The sequence below is a fragment of the Littorina saxatilis genome, linkage group LG10 (genome assembly GCF_037325665.1).
Source record: "Littorina saxatilis isolate snail1 linkage group LG10, US_GU_Lsax_2.0, whole genome shotgun sequence".
In the NCBI taxonomy this organism is placed as follows: domain Eukaryota; kingdom Metazoa; phylum Mollusca; class Gastropoda; order Littorinimorpha; family Littorinidae; genus Littorina; species Littorina saxatilis.
Genome location: NC_090254.1, coordinates 8766327 through 8792984, shown reverse-complemented (window position 1 = coordinate 8792984; position 26658 = coordinate 8766327). Strand labels below are relative to the sequence as shown.

The 26658-nt window shown below is 40.9% G+C and overlaps 3 protein-coding genes across 7 annotated transcripts in view; 2 read left to right on the top strand and 1 right to left on the bottom strand.

Moving 5' to 3' along the window:
* Positions 1–26658, bottom strand: part of LOC138978090 (agrin-like) — a 391935-nt gene that overhangs the window by 186039 nt on the left and 179238 nt on the right. The gene's annotated exons all lie outside the window — the stretch shown is intronic.
* LOC138978093 (cyclin-L1-like) lies at positions 331–23937 on the top strand. Its single transcript, XM_070350732.1, has 11 exons — positions 331–555; positions 1046–1120; positions 1565–1674; positions 11654–11774; positions 12259–12323; positions 13471–13570; positions 14337–14441; positions 16235–16358; positions 19275–19350; positions 20066–20146; positions 20908–23937. Exons 1-11 carry the CDS (start codon positions 355–357, stop codon positions 21245–21247), a joined length of 1398 nt encoding a protein of 465 aa, XP_070206833.1. The 5' UTR covers positions 331–354; the 3' UTR covers positions 21248–23937.
* The window catches only part of LOC138978096 (myeloid leukemia factor 2-like), a 30451-nt gene continuing 28208 nt past the window's right edge, over positions 24416–26658 (top strand). The window contains exon 1 of the mRNA XM_070350735.1: positions 24416–24620. The gene's annotated coding sequence lies outside the window, so the exon portion shown is untranslated. The remainder of the gene's footprint in view (positions 24621–26658) is intronic.

Here is a 26658-nt window from a genome sequence, read left to right as displayed (position 1 = left end):
TTGTTCTGGTGATGAGTCGGAATTACAACGAGTAGTGCCGAGTAACAACCGAAGTGGATTAAAAACCCTATTTTTAGAAAAGCGTAGATTCCAAACCACATGGGCACGACGTTTGAATGACGTACTTGACCGTAGCACCGTCAACAATGTTTACTCATAGCAAATGTAGTTCTAAAGACGAGGGCAGCAATATTAAAAAGAAACAATAATTTGATATTTCGTATAGCAGTCTGAGAAAAAAAGGACTTGAATGATTTCAAAACTCTAACAAGAGAAAACAAATATCAACCTTTTATCTTGTGAATAAGGGAAAGGTACGCGGATTAATCTCATAGGCATTCTCTGCGAACAAACATGGCGATGGATCAAGGACCTATGCTTCCACGCGATTTCAGTAGAGTTGTATTAACTCTAGAAAATGTGCTCTTACCGGCAGAAAAATTGAATTCAACGCCTTCTATGGTAGATGGGCTTGATAAGGAGACTGAGTTGGATCTTAGAATGCTTGGCTGTGAGTTGATACAGACCGCTGGAATTTTGCTCAAGTTACCACAGGTAAGCCAACATGGCCGTTGTACGAAAACGTGATCGTTCAGCGACTTTTTGATCCGAGTGGTGTTCTTCCCTATTATTACTATGTACATTTTATTCTTCCCTACTGCTTTTCTGCTTAAATTTACGGTTTTGAAGACAGAGTTCTTGAAAGGATTTCCTCCTTTCGAAACACATTCACTTCAGGCAAAACAAGGTCGTTTCAATTAGGTCAACATGGCGCTTCGAGTTCGACTTCGTTAGGTCAGTGTCGTGTAAAGAAGGTTGGGTTTGTAATTTTTGAATTTGAATTTCGTTCCTAGTAACAGATTATAAAGCTTGGATGATAGAAGTTAACCGTCACATTTTATGTCAATTGTCAGATTCACCATCTGTTCAGGGTTCTCACGCGTGTGTACTTGCTAACCAATGAATAGTATAATTCACCAATATACTAGTAATAAGTAATATTGTTATGTAATTACAATAACATAATGTTCACTCTCTGTTTCAGACTGCAATGGCAACCGGTCAAGTGGTGTTTCAGCGATTTTACCACTCCAAGTCTTTCGTCAAGCATAATATGGAGGTAGGTTTCTTTTCTTTGATAGTTTTGTAGAACGGACTGGGTAGGCAAGTACATGATCACGAAACTTCGATGAAGTTTACTGCAAATTAAATATTTTAACTCTGAGCGCCTTGTCACGTTGCAAAAAAATCATTTTGATGTTTATCAGCAGATACACATTTGCTCGTTTGAATTCATTTGAAACTGAAAGTAACTCCCAATTCAAAACTGATCATGTACTTGTAGAAGCTCAGGGCATTTAACTATTTATATAACCATGTTGTTTCTTTTCCAAAGACCATCACTTCGATGTGTGTGTTCTCACCTTAACAGTTCCTATTCTTTCTCAGAGCTGCTGAAATTGATGGTGTAATGACATCTCAGAATGATGTTGGCACACTTTAAAGGTTGAGTGGTTTGTGATGTAGTAGGACAAGATGAATGATTGTTAATGGTATTTTACAGGTCTTGGCCATGGCCTGTATGAACTTGGCCTCCAAGATCGAGGAGAGTCCACGCAGAATCAGAGATGTCATCAACGTTTTTCATCACGTCAAGCAGGTCCGAAGCAAGAGGTATGTTCTGTTATCCATTTTTCTGACTATGTATTGTTCTGACATGTAGTGTCTGTTTGACATGCAGAGTCTCAATACTTGCCTTGCAAATAATAAATATCCTGCCACTGGCTATTGTGCAATTAATATCCTACCACTGGCCATTGTCTAATCTTGCCTAGTCAACTATAAAATAGTCTGGAATCAGTTTGTGGGTATCTTTTCAATAACACAGCCTTGTCAGGAAAATGACAGAGAAGCTCTTGGCATGGGCGGATACTTTTATTTCTAGGTGTATAGCACCATTAACAAGCAGGAATTGGTTTGTTATTGGCAGCCGTCCTAAAAGTACAAAACGGTCTGCTGTACCTGGAAAATGCCAAGATCTGTTGTTTTGTTGTGTTTTTGGAAAGATGCTGATAATGCTGTCCACCATGTTTTGTCTTTTATGTTTGGTTGTATTCTTAAGGCGAGACCCATGATTTTCGTCCATGACTAACTTGAGGGTTTTTGTTTCTTTCCCACCGCGGTACAGATAATGGAGAGCAACCTCCAAAATCTGCAAATCTGGCAGCGCACTGTGGAAGCACTTGACGATGCTTCCTGTGCTCTGTACGGCCGTCACTGGCACGCCTGTTCATGGTTTGTATCTGCGCCGGTTGACGGCAAGGTAGAATCTGGTGGTTTCCATGACTGATGTGACTGGTTTGAACATTGCAAAAGCTGTGTTGAAAAATAGGCTGTGACATTCAATGCATTGTTTGTAACACACAACTACAACATGAACAAAGCCTGTTATCCTCACATGTTTTGTGTGGAAATTTTGTTTACGTCTTAGATTTGCGTAGTGGTGTTTTTTCAGATTTTCCCCCGAACGGGAAGTAATAATTCAGAGGAAATTTCATGAATTTATTGCGACTTGAGATATTATTTGAAGTTTTTAGAGAAACAAGAATGCTTGTATTAGCAGCTCTATTTTCTTAAAGTATGAAGTGCTTTGTTTTGTGGTTCGTAGGATTAGGGCTTACATCTGTAGCCTGTCTTTCTGACTATTTCTTTGTAAGTTGTCTGTCTGTCTTTTCATTCCTTTTCTCAAGCACTGTCACGCAAACCATGTGAACTGACTCGCTTATTCTGACAACAATTTTGCAGGCTGACGGTCATAACAAGACCAGCTGCTTTTCGGCTGAGCGTGCTTCTCTTTATCACCTCTGCTGACCGTTTTTATTTTCAGTGTACCTCACTGCTCCGAATACTTGAGTCATTCTTCATTTGCGTCAACTGTGGCTTTCAGTCTGGAAACATCTTGGTTGAGTCTGTATGACATGAGTGAAGTCACTGCAGAAACAACTGCCATTGTGATGTGGTACAGCTGCTGTACCAGCAAAATGATTTTACAGGGCTGTCAGGTGTTATTTTCCCTGTCAACTTTTTTTGTTCCTATATACCTACGGTTGCATGCAGTTTTTGTCTCATTGTTAACAATTTTGCAGTTGTTCCTTGTTCCTTATTTTCTGTTTGTTATTTTGTGTTTCTGTATGAAGAGTGCCACCTTGGGTTGCCAGCTCTCTGCTTCGACACCTTTCTTTACATCTTTTTTGCCTCAGTGGTGGTAAAATATTGATACATTTCTGATGCACTTTGTTCTACTCTAAATTAGGCCGAATTATGTGCAATCATTTAGTTGGTAATCAACTTCTGAGGTATTTTAAGCATCAGGGTGACAGTGTTAGACAATGGGGTGTGTTTTCACAGTTTCAGGGGAGGTGACACATTTTGCTTATTCTTGGTTTCTCTTGTTCTCTGCTCCTTTTTGACTCCCCTGAGTAATCAGGAGAGTCTTAGGAATGAGCAGTGTTGGGCCGGACGACCTTCTGTGGACAAAAACTTCACGTTGAGGTTATCTTGGAAAGCTCCCGACATAACCTCAGTTTGGACGAAGCAAATTTTGGGGTCGCAGTGGGTTCATTATTGCTTCATAAAAACTTGAGATTTAAAGATCTGTTTTTGAAGCTAGAGCCACCACATTTCACACACTTGTAGGTTTTAATGATCTTCAAATAAGGCTGGTTTTCGTCAATTTTTAAAGTCACAGCATAACATCATTTGCTGGAGAAGATCTATCACCACTAAACATATCCACTGAGCTATCAAGGAAATAAGTCTCCTCTTCATCAAAGTATGATGTCATTGTTTGATTTGAGGTCATGGCTTAGTGTCTGGGGTAATTCAGTCTTGGCTTGACTAGTGGTGATGTCATGGTGCTATGAGGTCACTTAAGTGTCTGAGTACACATTTTTTGTCTTGGCCAGCCCAGTATCAATTCTGTCAACTTGAATTAACAGTTTCGGCGTTTACATGGAACGAAGAAGGAAAGAGGAAGACGTACAAACATACTCACTAAAAACGATCTGCGCACGCGTTCAATTCAACGGGGAAAAAAGGAAAATCGCGTGTTTGTGTGCCCGATGTAATCCTTAGAACCTTTACACTCTTTCTTCGAACACTCAAAAGCAACTTCAGGGCTGGAAGACTACAAAATTGCACTTTCTGCCGACTGAATCTACGCTTTCTCAAATCAACAAGAACAGGAAGAAGAAGAAAAAAGGATCTGCGGATGCGCATTTTCTCAAACACAGAAAAATGAAAGAGGAAAAAGCAAAAGTGCTTGTAGAAAAAGATGTGCGAATCTAAAATTGCCGCGGAACTGTTAATCGGTGTATGCAGCTGGGTCACACAAAAAAAGAGAATTTTTATGGGTTTTGTGTTTTTCTTTTTTTTCTCAAAATTTAGTGTTGAGTATGAGGTTGGTACCCCCTGCGGGTTAGGGGGAAGAATTTACCCGATGCTCCCCAGCATGTTGTAAGAGGCGACTAACGGATTCTGTTTCTCCTTTTACCCTTGTTAAGTGTTTCTTGTATAGAATATAGTCAATGTTTGTAAAGATTTTAGTCAAGCAGTATGTAAGAAATGTTAAGTCCTTTGTACTGAAAACTTGCATTCTCCCAGTAAGGTAATATATTGTACTACGTTGCAAGCCCCTGGAGCAATTTTTTGATTAGTGCTTTTGTGAACAAGAAACAATTAACAAGTGGCTCTCTCCCCTCTTTCCCCGTCGCGATATAACCTTCGTGGTTGAAAACGACGTTAAACACCAAATAAAGAAAGAAAGTATGAGGATGGTGATGGGAAGGGGGGTGGGGCAACTGCAAGTTTGTGGGATATTCTTAGGATTGAATAACTAAATCAATGAACAAATGTCAGGTTGCATAAGGATCAAGATTGGGGCATTTAGTAGGAATTCAGAAATCTCATGGACATTATTTTATGAGTGTAGAACAGCAAATATTTTCGATTCATGTACAATAAAACGAGTCCGGTGTGTGTGGTGGGGGTGAAAAGGGAGAGAGTCTTCTAAAAGGGGGGGGGGGGGGGGGTCCACTGCAATTTTGTGAGTGTAATCGGACGTGACGAAGCGGGGACTTATAAGGCATTTGCTTTTCTTGGTTGTTTTTTGTTAGACTGACTAGGACTTCAAGTGTTACCTTCTCCATGTGTATCTCTATCTTGATTTTGATCCCTTTTAATGCATAAGTGCTCCCAATAACGAAATGACAGTGTTATCTGTGTCTTTACCAGTGATGTACATTTTAGTCGGTCTCCGGTCTCTATGCGCCGAAATGGCTGCAATCTACTGGCCGTATAAAATTTCATCTCACACGGCATCACTGCAGAGCGCCTAGAACTGTACCCACGGAATATGCGCGATATAAGACTCATTGATTGATTGATTGATTGACCGATCCAATTTCCCCAGGACCTATAGCTTTAACCCCAGCAGGACACAGGTCTGATTAACCTGCAGAAGAAGTGGTCAAGGGTCCGATCGTTTTTGACAATGAAGCGGACATGCGGACTGTTCAATTTTCAAGAGGAAAGCTTGTTTCGGTTTTGCCAAGCGAAAGTAAACACTGCGTGAGGAAAGCTGGTTTCGGTTTTGCCAAGCGAAAGTATGCACTGCGTGTGACCAGTTTGTTGAGTGAACGAGGCACCATATGGGATCTGATTCTTTGAATTAATTTATCCTCAAGTTGGATCAAGAAGAAAAAAAGAAAACCGAACCCATATGGTGCCTCGAGTGCATTCATTGGCTCAGCAATAAATCGTTTAAACCAATGGGAACCACCCGTGCATGTTCTCACATGCGCAAGGCATTACTTTTCGTCATAATATCCGAAAAAACCGTTGTGCGACAGATGGGCAGTGAAAAAAACCCAACAACTGTTCAAATAACTTTGAAATGTGATTCAATCCTTTGAGTATCTAGTCATGACAGTCGCGGAAGGTGGAAGAATTTAAACTGAAAAATCTTTTTAAATGCGGTTTTACGAGTCGTGTTTTTGTCCTATTGAAATTGCAATCTCAGGACACTGTGTCCTATTGATTTTCAGTCTTCAGGACAATTGTCCTAAAGGCTGCTAGATAAATGTACATCACTGCTTGACTGTGATACTGCACTAGATCGAATGCATAGTAAGATTGTGTTGTGATTGTACTATTCTGGTTACTGCAAATCATGCTGTAGGAAAGTCCTATGAACATGGGCACGCAAGAGGCTAGGGTAAAGATGCAGGATGCCAGATATTGATATTCCTGTTTTTCAACAACCGTAACCTTCTTATCCTGTTTTCCCCATTTTTTAACTTGTAAGCAGCATGCCAATACCAACTTTGTGAAATCTCACAATCCTTTATGCTGAATTTGAAAAGAACCTTTGACAATCAGGAATTGACCATCGGAAGTTTACAGAAGCAACTGCTGAGATGCAAAGATCATAACATGGGGTGTTTCAAACAAAAATTAGGGCAGATGGTGTTCCTACAATCAAAATATAGTTCTGTAAGGAGGGATTTGTTGAGACTACATGGATTTTTCTGAAGCCCTTATGCACAAAAGGTCTTGGAAAGTCATTAAAGTTGACAGTTTTAGTTGGATTCATTTCAGATTTTGCATAGGGAAACTTAGATTAAAGACACAAGCTTCTGAAAGAAATCAAAGTGGGACAGCACTGTGAAATTAGTGCTTGCTAACCTGGTGGGGTTTTTTTCTCTCCAAGAACCTAATTCCAGGCAAAGTGCACACTTTAGCTCCTCTGTGTCTGTATTGGTGTATATGCTCCCCAGTCCCACCAGCATGCATCAGAATTCTATCCATTTGCAAAAACTTCAGTCTGAATCCCACGAGCTTCAGTCCCCCACCCCCACCCCTTTCTCATTTTATTTTCTTTGCAGCTTTTTTTTAAACTTTATTAATAGTTTTGTATTTTATTTAGCGCTATGAAGCTTTCCTACAATCAACTATCGTCCACACACAAAATTAGAATTCACACAAACTAAACCAGCAATTTCCAGTAAATGATGCAAAAAGAACAGTGTGTTATGCTGAGTGAGATTTTGTCTAATTACTTGTATGATAATGTAGCAGGTGACAGACACTGACATGTGGGCAATGGAGTTTTATTATGGTGATTTGGAGAGGAGAGCCATGTATTCGTTCTGCCATATTAAAAATGCAGCGTTACTGACAGAAATTACATTCCTGTTTTGCATCTGTGTTTTAGAATACCATCACAGGTACTGCTGGATTCTGTGGGAACTGGTCAGTTGAAGCAGATGCAGTATCTGACGGCTTGTCGAATCTCAAGGATGTCGACTTCAGACATGACTTCAGCAAGTGACATTTTACCAGGCTCACCCAGCCGGACAGAGCTTGAAGATGCCGAAATGGCATTGTGCCTGTGAATGTCGTTGACTTTGGAAGCCCAGGTGAAAGGGAGTGCAAAGTTTGGGACAGTGTCTGATGTAACAGCTCGTGGCAATGAAGGCACACAGCCAGTTTTGACATTCTACAGGAACACTATGATTCACAAAGACTTAAGAGCTGCAGTTGGCATGATAAGCAGGCTTGGTTCTGTCATTTGAGTTAAAAATGAAAACCATGTCTTGGCTGGGTGATGCGTGTCTTACATCCCTTTGATGGTTTTAGCAAGCTTGTCTAACTTGGGCAAAAATTGTGACCTTCAAAGTCAGACTTGATCGTGTTATATTTTTGGCTGTAGTGAATTTTTAGTAAAGATGGACGCTACTTGAGAAATCATGGGTTCATTTCACTAGCGTCATTGCCGAAATATGCTTTAGGTCCTTTATGGCCTGGTTAGGGAATCCAAACAGGCGCACCATGACAAAAAACTCATTCACAGGGTTCGTACAGAGTCCTTGAACCCTGGAAAACTCCTTGAAAATTGGAAAACCTTTTCCAGGCCTTGAAAAGTGCTTGAAAATAGAGTTTTGTTAAATAGTCATTGAAAAGTACTTGATTTTTCCAAATTGTTGCCTATACATTTCGTCAGCAGCTTGTCTTATTTAAAAAAAAAATCTATCCCCCTTTTTTTTCGTCAAATACAGTACACACATTTTGGGAGAATAAAAGATCGAGTGAAAACGAAAGCAGACGAACTAACTATTATTAGTCACCCGTAGTTGCTTTCCTTCCCGGAAGTTAGCAAGGGAAACAACTACGGAATGACTAATAGTTTGCAGACGCGGAGAACCGCATTAATTTGGGGAAAATCATGTCCTTGAAAAGCATTTATTTGGTCCTGGAAATGTCCTTGAAAACTCCTTGAATTGTATCAGCTCTGCCCTGCAGGAACCCTGCATTCATTAAAATGTGTCAAAACTGATTCTAGACAATAGATGTTTGAAAATAAATCATGTCAGGGTTTTCCCCTCAAAACATAGTTGTTCCGCAGAAATAACGCACATCTTTCTGTAATGATCAGATACTTTGCAAAGATAATTAAATGGTGGCAAACTGATGAAAAGCAGGCTGGATAACTCGTTGATTGCAACTTTCTTCCCTCAATCTCTGCGGAAAAAATCTGGGACAAAGAAAAAAATGTCTCAGAAAGTAATCGAGCATCAATCTTTCTTTTCGTGCATTAATTTCATTCCCTATGTATTCTAGTGAATAAGATTGCTACATTTCTGTCGGATGGGGGGCAGGGCAAGCAGGCGCTGGACACAGCAAGTTTTCAAAGCTGTTCTCCAACTATTTAATGTGAACATAACTATACTGATTAGGTTAATCATAGTTATGTGGGGTTGTATTCTTTATGTTCGATCATTAATGTGCCGTACTTGCAGGTTTTTGCAATCGCAAACGAACTGGGATGGAATACTGTCTTCGTTCTTGGTTGAGAAGCTGCTGCAGTGCTGTTGTCTGTTTTCTTCATTGTGGTCTACTCTTTGGGAAACGAACTGCGTGATTCATTTGGACAGCTACCTCTACACACCATCAACTTCAACTGCAACATTGTCCTCCTGTTGGACCCACTGTTGGAGTGGAAGAGAAGGGAGAGAACTTGCGGAGTCGGAAGTGCTTTTAGTTATGCGCTACAGAAATCTCCTTAATAAAATAAATATAAACTGGCAGGAGTACGGGAATGAAACTGGAGGAAACTCACTCATTGGCTGATATCATCGTCACAGTGCATGCCTTGGCTGCATTCCGATAATCCCCGCTCCACGGCTATCGCCAGTTGTCTCTGACCGAACGCGAAAGTCCTACGCGAATCTATCAAAAGAAGAATACAGAGTGATCTCCTATATGTTGTTCACGAGCAGTGTTCGCAAGAAGCAAATGATTGCAGATTGGCCGATTTCGACAGTGATCTCCGTTCTGTTCTTCACAGTTATGATAAAGACATCGTTCTAAGGTCAAAATAAGTCGAAATTTTGGGACTACTGCCGGAAGGAGACCGTAATATATGGTTGCATCACTGTCAAAAACATCGTCTGCTCCAGCGAGGACCGAAACCAAACGGTTGATTATCACGTGGCACTTATGCCATATTTAGAGTTGTTTGCACAGTAAATACATCCGCAAAAAATAGCTCGCTTGAAACTGTCTAAAATAAAAATTCATCTGTAATTTAAAAATTACAAAACACCATGAAAAATCATTATTGACGATCGCGAATCTGCTTACATCCATAACACATTACAAAAAGCTCTAAATATGTAAAAATTAAAAAAATCGGTTTTGCCAGACAAGGAAACTCAAGGCATCCTGTCGGGGAGAGAATGAGCCGAACTCATTTTGACCTGAGGTCAGGATGGCCTTGACTGAGCATACATCCTCTAGATGAACGTTTAGAGACTATGGAAACATTTGGGACTAGTAGTTAAACAACTACTGATCTGTATCCAATATGTGGGACTAGTAGTTAAACAACTACTGATCTGTATCCAATATGTGGGACTAGTAGTTAAACAACTACTGATCTGTATCCAATATGAATCAAGACAGAAGACTGTTCCGCAACTGGGTCAGGTCTTGTTGTATTTAGCAGTTGCGTGAGCAGATGCAATCGCACCATGTACTTTGTCTAACTTACACAAACACAGCAGTACTGTCCATGGGAAATGTTCACCAAGCGGAAGTTATCTATAGAGCATTTGACGTTTTTTTTCTATAACTGCTTGTACAAATTTGTATTGCGTGATTTTGGCAGTTGGAAGAAATGACAGTTCAAAATTGACGCTGGCTTCCAGTTATTAAGGTTGGAGTCATATTCGTCACCACAAAATTCAATCTGTGTTTAAAATGTGTGTAGAAAGAAACAGTAATTGCGCTGGATATCTTTCAAACCGGTATGACAGCATGAGCTGACCACAATGCTCTCACGAAAATCCGTCAACCTGCCAAGGTAAGGCAAAAAAAAAAAAAGAATAGTCTGTTTACGGTATCCCGACCGACCCGATTTTTTCGCGCAACCCTAAGACTTTTTTTTGGCATTTAGAGGGGAAAAAAGTCTTGTTTTTTTGGCAAAATATCTTTAAAATGGGGTTGGGGGGGGTGGAATCCCCCACCTACCGACCCTATTTTTTTTGCCTATGTTACCGTAAACAGACTTCTTTTTTTTTTTGCCTAACCAGTCAAAAGCAAACAATGACGAAATCAATGTTTATCAAAGCCATTGACACGCAGATGTTTTCTGTGGAATAGCAAATGTTTTCTGTGGAATAAATTCAGGTTATTTTTGACGTTTTGTTAACACGACCTTGCGACACTAAGCCTCATCAATTTGTTTTCCATGAGACAATGGCAAAATTGTATCAACATGACACCTGTCATAACAGGCCATACAACTCTCTCTCGTACAGACCATGAATTCTTTAAAAAAGGATTTTATTTTCCACTCTTTATTTTTACCCCGGTCAAACCAATTAACAATCGGTACGTCTGACCGAGCACCCATTTTTTTATCGGTATTAGCGAATCTCAGTCGGCAAAATACGGGTAAACGTGATCCCTGAAGAAAAGGTGTTGGAATCAAAGAGAAAATAAATGAATGTTCTTCTGTGTACAAGGAAGAAGTTTGTGTGTGAATAGCTTGATGTTGCAGCGCACAGAAAGCAAAAAAGTCAAACCTGTCACATCAGACCATTGAATAATCTAATTCTACATTGCCATGTGTTAGAAATGGGTCTTGCCTAAAAAGCAGGAGTACTGGCTAACTGTGACGTCAAACACACTTTATGTCTAGGAGAAAGATAACGAATGTCTGAATAATTTCTATCTTTCAGAAAACGAAACTGCAGAGATGATGAGGTAGTTAACAAAATTCGCAGTGCTAATGCATCAGGGATTTTTGTAAAATGATACATTGCTGTCGTAGCTGTGTCCGGATTTTTTTGTGGCCGTGGGAAGGCAGTGCAAGGGAGCAGATTCAAGATTACATTGAAAGATGACTTTTCTGTCAAATAATATAAAGTGTGTTGTGGAACGCTTGGCTAGTACTCTGAACTGTGTGTGTCATGACTTCATTTGTAACTTTTCTGTTGCAGCAAGAATGGTTGGAGTGGGCAGTGTTTGCAGGCAAGGTGTTTGGAGTAGCGTGCGCGTTGTGAAGGCAGTTCCATTTTGTGTGTTGCAGAAGTATCCATCCCCTGGTGCTGGACCAACACTACATCAACCTGAAGAACCAGGTCATCAAGGCAGAGCGCCGTCTGCTCAAGGAGTTAGGCTTCTGTGTCCACATCAAGCATCCTCACAAGGTAGGCTACCCTGATTGCTGTTTGCCATAGTTATATCTTCCGCAAGGTTTGTGTTTTTCTGCAGCGTGAAGTACAATTTCCTTATGCATGGTGAACTGTGAATTTTTGGGTATCTGTCAGCTTCACTTTGTCTCACCATAGTTTACCATATTTGGCCAAGAAAAGGGGGATTGTGTGTTTTCTTGTTGGTTATTCAGTTATATTTTTTGGGGGTACAGCCCTGAAAGTCCAAAAAATGTACTAGCCTAGCCAGAGAGCAAATATTACTCACCAAACCAATCATTTGTTGTAACAACTTTACTCGCATTTGGGTGGTAGATAAACATTTCTACTCGCCAGTTACATGTTTCTACTCGCCAAAGCGATTAAAATACTCGCCACTTTCAGGGCTGGGGTATATGGTCTTATGTGCTTTTGAGACTGTGTTATAATGAATATTCCAGAGGCTGGTTGTTTCATTTTCTTCAACTGTTCTTCTTTGCAGATTGTGGTGTCGTACTTGCAAATCTTGGAGCGTGTGGACAATCATAAGCTGACGCAGTCTTCATGGTAAGTTGAACGTTTTTTGTCTCTTACTTTTCTTGTCACTTGTTTCTGGGAAATAATGCTTCTGAGACATTGGCAATGTAAATTGTAATGTGAAATTTGTCAAAGAGAAAAGAGAAAGAATGAAGGGAAAAGTGGGTAAGTTTGGCCTTTAATGACGTTGTTGGTGGGTGGTGTGAGTGACCAATGATAACGGGTGTTTTTGTTTTGTTTGCCTACCCCAGCCAGGGAGGGTAGCTCTGTGGTTCTGTGCTTGCCTTCTCCTACTCCTCCTGCCCCCTCAAGCACTGCGGGAAAGGAAAGGAAGGATTCGCAAACGCGTCATGGTGTTTCCGCTCCGTTGGGTGTGTAGCCCTGGCAACCAGCGTCGTTTCAACTCCCCCTCCTCGGGACGGGCTTGGGAGGTGGAGCCTTCAACGGCCTCATACTGTCGTCTTCTTTTCGTCGACCATATGCAAACGCCCCCCCCCCCCCCCCCCCTTACTCTGTACACTTTCCTCCACCAAGGAATTAATGCTGCCCTGAATGTTTATGTGACTTTGGATATCCTTGAATCTGTTGCAACAAAAAGGAAAAATGTGAAACTTGGGATATCCTGGAGTCAGTTGAAACAAAAAAGAAAAGGTTTGAAACCAGATGTGGCAGATGATGAACAAAGAAACGAGAAAGAAAAGATCAGACTGCAAAAATAATGTTCAAAACCTGAGGGCACAATATGCACTTTCACTAGTGTTGCCCAATTTCTGATTGTGTCTCAGGAATATATCTTGTTACTTCTAACTATCTTTAGGGAACAGAAGCATTATTCCCCAGAACTGAGCATCAGAATCCTTCCAAGAAGACTGACCTGCTTGGTTTTCAAACGTTTAATTTTACCTTAAAAGTTTGTCTGCACAAATCGACGTGAAATGTTGCTCTTACGATTATTAAACACTTGACACTATGGCAGGTTATACAGTGGAAGGGTTCTGTGTCTAGTAGTTGAACAAGACCTAACAGATATGCTTGTATATGTTCCTTGACCCAGTTTGTTTCTCACCCACCAACACACACACACACACATACACACACAATATTTTCAAAACAAGTCTTGGAGTGAAATCTGTGAAGTTGTTCATATTGCATGTGTGCCTAATCCTTTGGTTTGCAGGAATTTCATGAACGACAGTCTGCGGACAGATGTTTTTCTGCGCTACCAGCCTGAAGCCATTGCCTGTTCCTGTATCTTTCTCGCAGCTCGAAAGCTACAGGTGAGTTCTTTGCTAATCATAACAGAATCAAGAAACAAGGGATGTAAATATAATAGTACCGTACTTTCCGGGTGACAAGGCGCTACAGCGCATAAGGCGCACCCCCTTCTTTTTAACAAAAATTGTAATCCAGTCACCCATTGGGCGCAGGGGGCCGATAGGGCGCACCAAAATTGAAAAAGTATACCGGTAACAAATATCTGAGAGAGGAAACACTTCCTGCACCGGGGTCAGTGACCGGTCAGTGACCGAATTTAACAGAGTGGAAATATGTGTGCTCTGAGGAAAAAAGTTGGGCCTTATGACCCAAAGTATGGTCAGTGAAAGTCTCAGTGAGAGTGATGCAGAATCTGGCATGTGAAAGAAGAAGCATTGAAATGAAAAAACGCTTTTCAGCCTGTATACTTCAATCCTTTCTTTTTTGCATTCACTGTTGTCTGTATTTAGACACTTGCTCACCTTCATGTCTCTGATTTTGTTCAGTGAGAGCAGTGCCTCGCTTGGGTATGATTTCTACTAGAGTTTAATTGTAGTATTTGAGGGAGCTTTGCTAACCAAAATGTCTGTGGCAATTATGGGTTTGACCATGAAAAAGTGATTACGGAACATTTATTATTTCAAAACATAGTTCTGGGGGTAACGTTAAGTTCGGCTGTGAAAAAAAAAAATCTGTTTACAACACAATTTTTTGTGTGTGGCGTCATAATTAAATGTGAATTGACATCTACTGCATACAGTTGAATAATTAAGTGGTTACTGTGTGCAGATTCCTTTGCCTAACAATCCACGGTGGTATGCTCTCTTTGGTGTGGACCATGCAACCATTGAGGCCATCTGCTTGTCCATCTTACGGATGTACAGCAGACCAAAGGTGTGTTGTCGTTTTATTGAGTCACTTGAGAAAAAGTGACTCTATGTAATCGGTCAGTGTTAGTCTGTCCGGCCGGCCGGCCGTCCGTAGACACCACCTTAACGTTGGACTTTTCTCGGAAACTATCAAAGCGATCGGGCTCATATTTTGTTTAGTCGTGACCTCCAATGACCTCTACACTTTAACGATGGTTTCGTTGACCTTTGACCTTTTTCAAGGTCACAGGTCAGCGTCAAAGGAAAAATTAGACATTTTATATCTTTGACAAAGTTCATCGGATGTGATTGAAACTTTGTAGGATTATTCTTTACATCAAAGTATTTACATCTGTAGCCTTTTACGAACGTTATCAGAAAAACAAGGGAGATAACTAGCCTTTTCTGTTCGGCAACACACAACTTAACGTTGGGCTTTTCTCGGAAACTATAAAAGTGACCGGGCTCAAATTTTATGTGAACGTGACTCCCAGTGACCTCTACACTTTGACGTCTGCTTTGGTGACCTTTGACCTTTTTCAAGGTCACAGGTATGCTTCAGGTATGCATTGTGTTGTGAATAGCAATTTCTTCCTGTCCATCTGATGCCTCATATAATATTCAGAACTGCGAAAGTGACTCGATCGAGCGTTTGCTCTTCTTGGTTTTTATTAATCTTTGCTATAGACTAGGCTGCTGTGAGAAGGTGTGAATGTGTGTGTGTGTGTCCTTTAGCAGTGGTTTTCGCCACGGTTATGGTTTGCAGTAAGGGATGGTCTAGACCAAAGCAATGCTGAGTGGCCATGGACATTTCATTTCGGCAGTGATGTCAACATTCTAGCGATTTACTGATATACACATATTTGAGTGTAGAAGGGAATATGATGAGTGCAAGTCGAGCGAATTGCAGGACAACTGTTTATTTCATTACTTTAAAATAGAAGAAAAAGCAGTGGTTAGACGTATTTCTGTTGCTCCGACCAGAATTGCTTATACTGTTCTACAACTGCTCTTATTTTTGACTCACATGCGAAGCAAAAGTGAGTCTATGTACTCACCTGAGTCGTCCGTCCGTCCGTCCGGACGTCCGTCCGTCCGGAAAACTTTAACGTTGGATATTTCTTGGACACTATTCAGTCTATCAGTACCAAATTTGGCAAGATGGTGTATGATGACAAGGCCCCAAAAAACATACATAGCATCTTGACCTTGCTTCAAGGTCAAGGTCGCAGGGGCCATAAATGTTGCCTAAAAAACAGCTATTTTTCACATTTTTCCCATTTTCTCTGAAGTCTTTGAGATTGAATACCTCACCTATATATGATATATAGGGCAAAGTAAGCCCCATCTTTTGATACCAGTTTGGTTTACCTTGCTTCAAGGTCAAGGTCACAGGAGCTCTTCAAAGTTGGATTGTATACATATTTTGAAGTGACCTTGACCCTGAACTATGGAAGATAACTGTTTCAAACTTAAAAATTATGTGGGGCACATGTTATGCTTTCATCATGAGACACATTTGGTCACATATGATCAAGGTCAAGGTCACTTTGACCCTTATAAAATGTTACCAAAATAAGGTAGTGAACCACTAAAAGTGACCATATCTCATGGTAGAAAGAGCCAATAAGCACCATTGTACTTCCTATGTCTTGAATTAACAGCTTTGTGTTGCATGACCTTGGATGACCTTGACCTTGGGTCAAAGTCACATGTATTTTGGTAGGAAAAATGTGTAAAGCATGTGAGTCGTATGGGCTTTGCCCTTCTTGTTTTCCCTTGGTTGTAAAAAGTAACAATTTGATTGTAATGTTTCAGCCCAACTTTGAGAAGCTGGAGAGAGTGGTGGAAGAGGCCAGAAAACACCAGGCAGAGGCCAAAGCTAAGGCCAAAGTAGGCCTCCACTCTCACGACGGCACGCCCAATTCTGTCTCCAGGACCAGTGAGTACAATGTTCATTCTTTCACTCCTGTTTACCTTAGCTGTTCCAGTCATTCAGAAAGATTTTTGGTGAATAATACTCCATTCTTGTCAAAATACGATTTTTAAATATGCTTCAAACAAGGAATTGGAGGACACTGTATCATGCATTGCTCATCACTTTTGAGTTCTTGCTTCTTTCACTTTCAGTTTAACTCTTTCAACACGTCCACCCTATGACATGACTATACACTCAGAACGCATGCGCCAAAGCATATAAATAGCCTGCTGACAACCAAAATTGGGACATTTTGAAAAAAATATTGTATTTTGAAAAAAATATTGTAAAAAAACTAGTACATGTGGGGATTTACTTTTTGCACACAATTAAAGAAAGATTTTTCATTGTTTCAGAAATGTACTTTGTATTTGTCAAAAGGCTTGTTGTGTTTGTGTGGTATGCTATTGAAAATGTCAATAAATAGCCTGCTGACAACCAAAATTTGAAAATTTTGAAAAAAATATTGTATTTTGAAAAAAATATTGTAAAAAAACTAGTACATGTGGAGACTTACTTTTTGCACACAATTAAAGAAAGATCTTTCATTGTTTCAGAAATGTACTTTGTATTTGTCAAAAGGCTTGTTGTGTTTGTGTGGTATGCTATTGAAAATGTCAACAATTTAAATAAAAAAAAGTCCAGAGGCACCACATAAATACTACAGACATGTTTGAAAATATGCACAAAATGTTGTTAGTGAATACTCAAAAAAGAATTTACTAACCTGAATGATACAATGAGATGACTGGGTGATGACTATGATGAATATATCCATGTAGAAGAAAAGAAACACTTGCTGTCACAGTATTTACAGTGCCACAGAGCACAGCTCAACGCAAAACGCCACACCACATTCCAGGCACCAGAATCGAGTCCCATTGCGTTGGGTTTTATCCATAGAAGAAAAGAAACACTTGCTGTCACAGTATTTACAGTTTTTGTATAAATGACTTGTTTAGAACTCGGTTTATGCACGGAGAACATCCTTCTTTGTGTGCCACACTTCGAAGCACGGATCAACACAAAGCGCCACAGCCATGTGGCCACAGCCGGAACATTCCCGGCACCAGAATCGCGTCCGTCCGCTTGCATTGGGTTTTGGCCAAAGTAGCATTGACACCTCGAGCTCTTGATTTGGCTAATAGCTCATTCACCCTCATCACTCACTTATCCATCTATCACAACACCACTGTTTCATGCACACACAGTCACTACCTTCCTTCTGCACGCCGCTTCGCTTCGCAACAACACTGACAACTCGCGACATTTTGGAATCCTAAATATGAAACTAAGGCATGGGTTGGTCCCGTCAATGACCTGTAGTATCCAAACTAACCAATGAAATCAACTGTTCTGGGAGTTATTTGTCGCGTATGGTAATGCAGCCGACCTCTGAACCTATGACGTGGGTTTTCGTATGGAAAATCCCCAGCGTGGTATTTTCCACTTCCAACGCTACTATTAAGGCGGTGTGAGGCGAAGCGACTCACGCACCTTACGCACGGATTCTGGCGGCGTGCTGACAACGGCATGATCAGTGAACGCTTGTATTCGGGCGGCGCGTCGCGAAAAAGTTAAACATTTGCTGTATAGCATACTAGTGTAGTGGAGGAGTGGAAGGTGGTAGAATCGAAGCCCAAGTCCAAGCGTCTTGTTTCAACTTTTTATTCAAGAAAACAATGCAAGTAAGCGTAGAGGCCGAAGGCGAAACCCGTAGACAGCGAAACAAGTGTAGTGTCGTGTTCAGCTGCTAGGAGCGAATGCATCCTTATGCCGGTGTTCGGCCTATACTTATAGCAGCGGCGCGGACTGCATCGAAAGCGCCTACCGGCGAGAATAAAAAATCGCCTGAATACGGCCAGAAACACGGAATCTGTGTTTCTTACACATGCTTTACCCTACGTTATTTAAACAAATACATAACCAATCCTAACAAACAATACATCAAATTAAAGCTACGACCTTTAGCTTTCCGTTACAATAAATAACATTTTGTAAAACATTATATTTATTTAGTGGGATGCAAAAATACTGGTCCTAGTGAAGGCACTGAACCAACTTCAGTGCGGAAAATTACAAAACTCTCTAAACTGGAATAATGGACAAACTCATAAATCATACAGATAAAAAGAAGAACCCTAGACAAACATCATGATATGCGTTACTTGGGGGAAAATTATGCAGTGACTTAGTACGACGCGGCAAAGCCCGAAAGTAAATGGAATCAGCTAAATTCCGGCGCGAGTGCCTGTCTGCATAAATTAGGAATCAGTTTGCAGAGAAACCAAGCATCACTCATTACAACCAAATCCTTATAAACAAACTAAAATCATAGGCAACATAGGTACGGGATATGAAATAGTGATACAAAAGTGACAAAACAATGATTGAAAAGACAAAGATGAGTTTGTGAGAATCAATTTCTCTCGACGATATATGAAAACCGGTCAAGGTCAAAGTGACGCTTTGGTCAGTTCGAAGCATTATCGTAAATAACACAATAATATGCAGCCATCCAGCCTAATCAGTGACTTCTATGCAAACCTAAATATAATTAGGACAATATCGAAGATAAAAGGGACTTTGAAAGATAGAAGTTAGGTAGATATATAAAGAAAGGTATTTTATTAGAATTTGCGCCGGAAAGGTGCGCGCGCATCATCGTGTCGTCAGCTATGGGGTGTGTGATCCCGTTTGTACTGTACACAAGGCTGTTTCGCTATGCGATGATTAGAGTGTTTTGGGTAGCGAAGTGCACTTGGCTACACTAGTTTTGCTAAAAGTATTTTAAGCAAAATATTTGTTTTCAGAGCTATATCTTGTTTCTGATTGCTTTTGACTATGTGTGTAATTTTGCGAGTGGTTTTTATTTTGCAGATTCACCAAAAACAGTCTCCAGTCCAAATCCAGCATTGAAGAGAATCAAGAAAGAAGAGGGCTCTGAAAACGGGAGGTAAGATGTAGCCACTTTCATTGATATCTCACAAGTTTGCTGTGAAAATGATTGATAAGTGTGACGGGCGCTGTGGCGTGGTGGTAAGACGTCGGCCTCCAAAGCGGAAGGTCGAGGGTTCGAATCCCGGTCGCGGCCGCCTGGTGGGTTAAGTGTGGAGATTTTTCCGATCTCCCAGGTCAACTTATGTGCAGACCTGCTAGTGGCTTATCCCCCTTCGTGTGTACACGCAAGCATAAGACCAAGTGCGCACGAAAAAGATCCTGTAATCCATGTCAGTGTTCGGTGGGTTATAGAAACACGAAAATACCCAGTATGCTTCCTCTGAAAGCGGCGTATGGCTGCCTAAATGGCGGGGTAAAAACGGTCATACACGTAAAATTCCACTCGTGCAAAAACACGAGTGTACGTGGGAGTTTCAGCCCACGAACGCAGAAGAAGAAGAAGATTGATAAGTTTCTTTTGTGTGTTGTTGTTTTGTGTGTGTTGTTTTTGTTCCCGTTTTTTTGTTTTTTTCGTCCTTTGCCTTGAGAATTAAAAGATAAAAGAACTGGTGATTGCTTTGCTCATGTAGTTAGATTTTCGACGGCTTTCTTACTGTGAAGTTAATACCTGAAGTTTTCATTCTTTTCTTGTGTTTCATGACAACTGTTTGTCTTTTCTTTTCTTCTCTAGTCTTTCTTTATTCTGAGATGTACCTCTTGTTTGCTTGCAGCTCTGAGGAGAAAAACGGACGGAAAGGAACACGACGTCCCGAAAGTGGCAGCAGTGACAGTCGTGGTCGTAGTCGCTCAAGGTGAGTTCAATACAGACATTTCTAGTGTGGAAAATGTTCAAAAACCAATATGAAGTAAGAGTACTAAGACTGTCGGACAAAGGAAGCTATGTTTGAAGACTTTCAGCCATGTATGTTCAGGTTCAGAACACCTATGGCGTTCAGTTTCTGGTTTGAAAGTAATGCAGCTCTAACATCCTTGTACGTATGTAGCCAAGGCGTAAAGACATATCCATGAAATATATTTCATCAGAGTTCTACAGACATTTTCACTGCTGCTCATGTAGCCCAGAGGTAGACAAATATCTATATCTATATACGGCTTGTGTCTGTCTGTCTGTCTTTTTGTGTCACTTTGCGATGCACGGCCAAAGTTCTCGATGGATCTGCTTCAAAATTGGTGGGCATATTCAGGTAGACCCCGACAATCTGGTCGATGAAAATTTTCAACACGTGCTCTCAGCGCGCAGCGCTCAACCGATTTTGGTTTTTCTGTACATCCATTCCCAGTAACTCTTATCTTCTCCAGTGTTTTGCGCATTTATCTCCCTTCCTTCGTGTGGCGTCAATTGCGTACAATGCACCGGCAAAACCGGCGTACACCCGGCAAAGCCGGGTATGGCTCTACTTCTTCCCGGCAAAGCCGGGTACCCGGCGAAGCGAGTATTCATCTAGTTCACAATATATATTGAAAGCCGAGTTCCTCGTCTCTTGATTGTCCCTGCTTTGCTGCATGTCTGCTGAGCCTTGTGTGAAAACTATGGGTTCTGATGTTTTTGCAGGTCAAGATCCCGCTCTCGCTCTCGGTCCCGCAGCAACAGCCTACCGCCAAAGAAGAAACCGAAGACGTACACTCCCACAAGGCGTCACAAGAAAGACAAGTACAGCTACGACGACCCATACTACAAAGAGAAACGCAGCCACGGCAAGCGCAAGAGGCACGCACGATCCCGCAGCATGTCACGGACTCCGCCCCGCTACTCCTCCAAGGTCAGCAAAAAGTACGGCAAGGAGAAGCGACGTTCCGACACACCCCCTGAGAAATTGCACCGCTCTCGCAAACACCGGAACGGCCATCGGGACGCCAGTCCCCGCGATCGCTACGACAAGTACCGACGATGAGGGTCGGGTGTGTGGGTAGGGTAGGAACATGCGACGGGTAATGTGCAAGCAGCCAAACAGAGACAGACTTTGCGCCTTGTTTAGAAGTGGAGGTGTTGAACGTCTGCTGAAGACATTGTTGACCATTGACTTGACTGCTGTAAATTGCAATGCGAGTGAGTGTGTATATTGCGGAGTGTGTGCGGGAAACAATTTTAGATTTGTACATAAATGTTGGATGAGATCCTCTCAACATTTATGACTAGAGTGAGTGTGTGCTGTATAGCTCTTACGGTGGGAAATGTCAGAGAGCGGTAGCTTTTTTAGTGGGATTTTATACATATGCTGACCTTGTGTGTGGATGGTGTGAATGAATTGGAAATAGAAGGCCGTTTGATGGAGCTTTACAGTTAAAATCTAAATAATGTGACATGGCCCGATGGGAGTTTAAACACTAATTACCAGTATTTTGTGAATTCTCCGACTCTGTGAATGGTTATGTTTAAATGATGAATAGTTTGGGCTCTTGACCACAGTGAATGTGAGGTTTGATAATTTTGGAAGAATGAATGCAACTAAAGAATTAATATTTGTATCGCTTGAAAAAATCAATGGAAAAAATGTTGAATCAAAAACTAAGAACGAACTTAACACAGAACTAGAAGCAAAAACAGACTGCATGGAGATATATGATACAGGGCATTGTTAAAAATGACTCCAGTCTTTGCATTCAAGTGCTTTGTGCCAATGATAAAAGTCAACCTTGAAAAGGTTTATCGTGAACATTTTTATGTCCAGGTTTGTGCAGACACTGAACACGAAACATGGTTTCTTTAACGCTGTCAGTTCTAAAAGGTATTCTGAATGCAAAACTTGCTGCTATATATTACAAGTGCTTGATGAATCGAAAGCTTGACGGTATTGCAAATGTATTATGTGTCTGAAGTAGCAGATGCAGTTCATATAACAAATATTGGAAACAAGTGCAGGATGTTTGATCGGCTCTTATATTATGTTTAAAACCTGCAGGCACCCAAGCCTCCTGAACAGCGTGTGATTTTGAATAGTTTACAGGGGAGTCCGGGTACAACGAATCTCAAGGGAGATACATTTTAGTTCGTTATATCAGTAAAATTTTCGCTGTAGAGTTTTCAACCCTAAATGGCCTCAAGACAAGTTTTCCCAATCACCTTCAAATGATCGTCCCATCGATCTTTCCTTGGAGAGTACAATCTCTGCATGTTTTCAACAGCTTCATAATATAATCCATAGAGAGAGGCAAACTAACAGCGGGAGGTGCATGAAAAGCGTAAGTTTTCACGATAAAACTTTGACTCGCTCATTCACGGGACATAACTGCACTCCGGACTGTCCACAGTGTTGAGCAATTTAGGAGACTTCACTGCCTGAGGAGAATATTGATTCAAACGAACACGTGGTTCTATATCGCGTCACTCGGTCACGGATCGGAGAAAACAAAAAAAACCAGTTCCAGATTTCGAAACCATGTTCGTCAGCCATTGTTTTTAGCAAGACAGACCACATGTGCACGAGCTTCGCTGACGTACATCGCAAAATGTCATGACGTCACCACAACTTTCGGTTTTGGTTCGATCTGTTCCGTGCACCTCCTGCTGTTAGTTTGTTCAGAGTTCGCTCATCATGCGATGTGCACTTGTGTTTGTGTATTTTTTTTTTTTTTTTTTTTTTTTGTCTTTGGAGACACTTATTGACATCAGTTCGTTGTAGCCTTGTGACTTTTAGAGACAAAACTTCTCTGGGGCGATGAAAACGTGTTTGTTAAAAGAGGGGTTCGTTATACCCAGGTTCGTTATAGCTGGACTCCACTGTATATTGCTCAACAAAGTCAATGCGTGTGTTTACCTTGCTCATTATTATTGCAATCCCAGTGGTTTGGCAAGGAAATGTGAGAAATACCTTGAAAAGGTGATACCAAGAACCTGGTATAACTTATCCAGCAATGCCTGTCATTTTGTGTTTGGCAGTAACATTTATTTTTAGGCAAAGACAGCACTATTTTCTGTTTTATTACAGCTTGTTGGTATCGCCTGTCTTGTTTTTGGCCAATTCTTAATGCTATGAACTCCTATAATTGCCTCGTTGACTTGGTAAAACGGTTGAATTTTGTTTAAGAACGCTTATGTTTCTTTTGTAGGTGATGTGAATGCAAAGCACTATGTCTTGATGAAAGTGCGTTAACAATATAGACAGTCATCTGCACAGTTAGCTTTAAATTTTGATCTGGACAAGTTGAGTTGTACAAGGAAGATATTTTGCGCTCAAAATAAAGGAGTAACAAGAGAATTTTGTTACGAACTTTTTTTTCCAGCAGAACCAGTGTGATAAGTTTAGAGCCAAAAGCACTACCATTTTCTTTTCTTCTTTTATATATTTTTTTTTAATTTGAAGTTACATTCCAGATGTGCTTGCCTTTTTTTTTTAATTCTATTTGTATGCGGAAGTTTGAGTTAGCATGACTGAAAACCATGTGAACTGTTAACGTTTGACTAGAAAGTGGAGAACAACTACTGATCACTTCTTAATTTTCCCCTAAAATAAAAGGGGTGACGTGAGTTTATGTACTTGCTCTGTCTTTTCTCAGGGAGGCTTTTCTTTCCAGTGTATTATTGTCTGACAAATGATTTGTGTAAGATTGATAAGAAAATGATCCAATAAAGGAAGAAACTATTGTTTTCACTTTTTCTCTCCTTTTTTCCCGATCCCTGTATTTGGCATGGTGTATTTGAAAACTTGTATGCGCATGTCTGAAATCCACTTTTACTGGACTCTCTGTTCTTAAGTGGCTCAAGTATACATGCTAACACAGGGGTCGGCCCGCTATTGCGCGGGGCCGCTATTGCGCGAATCTTTAGGGTTAGGGTTAGATTCGCGCAATAGCGGACCCGCGCAGTAGCGGCCCAGCCCCCTAACACAGACTAACTGTAGTCCAGACTATTGTTGGTGAAGAGAGCTGCAGTCCGAGCAAAGTTAATTGACAACTTTCTGATGAATCAAGAACATTCACGAGACACACAACCACAAAGCACACAGCATTTCAAGCACAATCAAACACAAATACACTTATTTCTTCATGCGTTTATTGATATTATACTGTACATTGCAATCCGTTATTCACAGACAATGTCACGTGATCCACTGTACAAATGACTTGCTACTCAAAAGACTTGGCACAGACTCACGTATATTTTAAACGATCTATGGTGTTATTCCAATGATCGACGAATTCAGTCAGATCTCGTCACACGGGAGTGTGATAATTTGACTGGAACTCATTAAATCAACGATATTTGCTGAAGGAATACGTACTGCTCTGACATAAAACAGAATTTGCGGACATCAAGTTTTAAAACTGGTAAGTTACTTTTTCTTCTGATGGTATACATATATAATTATGCAGCTGTAAAACTCAGTGTCAGAACTGATCATAAAATCCTACACGAACTCGGCCACAATAGCCCTCTACACTCCTTAGAGCAGGCATGAAAGTGGCGAGAACTTGATTCGCCATGGCGAGTAGAAACCTGTAACTGGCGAGTAGAAATGTTCATCTACTCGCCAAATGCGCGTAAAGTTACAGAAACAAATGATTGGTTTGGCTAGTAACGTATGCTCTCTGGCTAGTACATTTTCAGAATCACTAGCGAAAGGCGAGTACACTATTTGTACTTTTAGCTAGGGCTGTCCAAGAGCCGTGTGTGATAGATAAGTTACAAACTAGGGAGACGTGACTATGACATAGACCGCACGGTACCCCAGGAATTCTTTGAGGCAGTCCGCGGGGAATTCTTTGAGGCAATGATTTTATGCCGCTTTATACAATAGTAAGTGCGTCGTGCTGGGATTATAATACCATATGATGTATCCCGTTAATCTTTAAAGCTCCAGTCTGTCTCAAATGGTATACAGAACGATTGAAATCTTCACACGAAAAAAAGCAGTTCGAACCTTATGGAACACACTTGCAATAGCATTTAACAGCATTAAATGACACCGTTAATTTGAATAGCTATTTAGCTTGCGTAAACCACACACCAGATTTCGTGGTTTATTTTACCCCTGAGCCATCGTGGACCCGTTTCACACACTTCCCTTTTTTTCACAATTTCGTCGTCCGTTTGTGATTTTAATGCGACTCGCTGTATCTGCAATAGCACGTTATTGTGTACCTCTGAATCTAAACTGCAACAAACGGCTGCGAGTCACACGAACCAGGGACCTATATTCTAACTATAGGTCAGTCAATGCACGAACTTATTGGCGGCGGTTGGCTTCAAAGGAGCAAGCGATATGCAGAAAATTCGTCTGCTTGCCTAAACACGACCTTGCGAGGTCTGTTTCCGGGCTCCCTTTTTTTTCAAACTTTCAAAACTTCGAGTTGTACTGATCTTGTCTTGATAAAGAAAAAAACCCACTCTTATGATTTAAGAATGTTTGTGTTACAAGCTGTCAATCTATTATTTACATTTTAAAAGTTAGTTCTGGCGCAAAAACCGATTGTGTCTGATTGTGGTACCAGACAATCCGGCTGGCCAATCTGGAAAATACTAAATCATTGGAAAAATGCTCGCTCTTTACGGAGGGCACCTAGGATGTTCTCAATCAGTGAGTGTTTAAACGAAATGGTGTTTGTTTGTTTGTTTGTTTGTTTATTTGTTGCTTAACGTCCAGCCGACTACGCAGAGCCATATCAGGACGAGGAAGGGGGGAAGAAGGGGGCCACTTGTCAAGCGATTCCTGTTTACAAATGCCGCACTAACCCATTACTTGTGTCCCAGCAGGCTTTAGTAAAACTAAATTAATACCTACTGGAAGATTACCAGTTTCCAGTATGTTAAAATAGGCTTAACCTATCTACTGCTGGACTTACATCAGAACACTAACAGATTAAACTATACATGAATCGCGAGACAAGCGGCAAGAGAAGAGATTTTTGGAAAAAATACAGGTGAATGAGCAAGAAGGCAGAAAAAAGAAAAGAATTCATGAAGAAAAAGAGAGCATGACAGGAAAGAGGAACCAAAAATCTACAACAGCAAACTAGAAAGCTCCTGCGGTTCCAAAAACAGGAGGGGCCTTTAATTTCATAACCGCAGTGCCCCACTGCGGGAAATGGTGTTTGTACTGTGTGTAAAAGCCGCCTGACAGTGTCTGTGATGGTTTACGTGAAGCTGAGTGTGCCTTTAACACTAAACTTGATATGTGAGACACACACTGACACACACACACACACACTGCCGGCACACACACACACACATGACACACCCAAACGTAACAATAAGTGTCAACCCAACAACAAAATCTAAAAATAACATTAATACCAGAAATACCTGGTTAAGTACAATCTTGTATAGCTGCTACTGCCGCGGCTTAACACTGACGTAACTGAAAGT

What these genes read in the sequence shown, in the direction of transcription:
- LOC138978093 (XM_070350732.1), top strand. Translation starts at nt 355, where the DNA reads ATGGCGATGGATCAAGGACCTATGCTTCCACGCGATTTCAGTAGAGTT. An exon ending in AAGCTGACGCAGTCTTCATG is followed by an intron (nt 12,324 to 13,470) that starts GTAAGTTGAACG and finishes TTTGGTTTGCAG; the next exon opens with GAATTTCATGAACGACAGTC. An exon ending in CAATTCTGTCTCCAGGACCA is followed by an intron (nt 16,359 to 19,274) that starts GTGAGTACAATG and finishes TTTATTTTGCAG; the next exon opens with ATTCACCAAAAACAGTCTCC.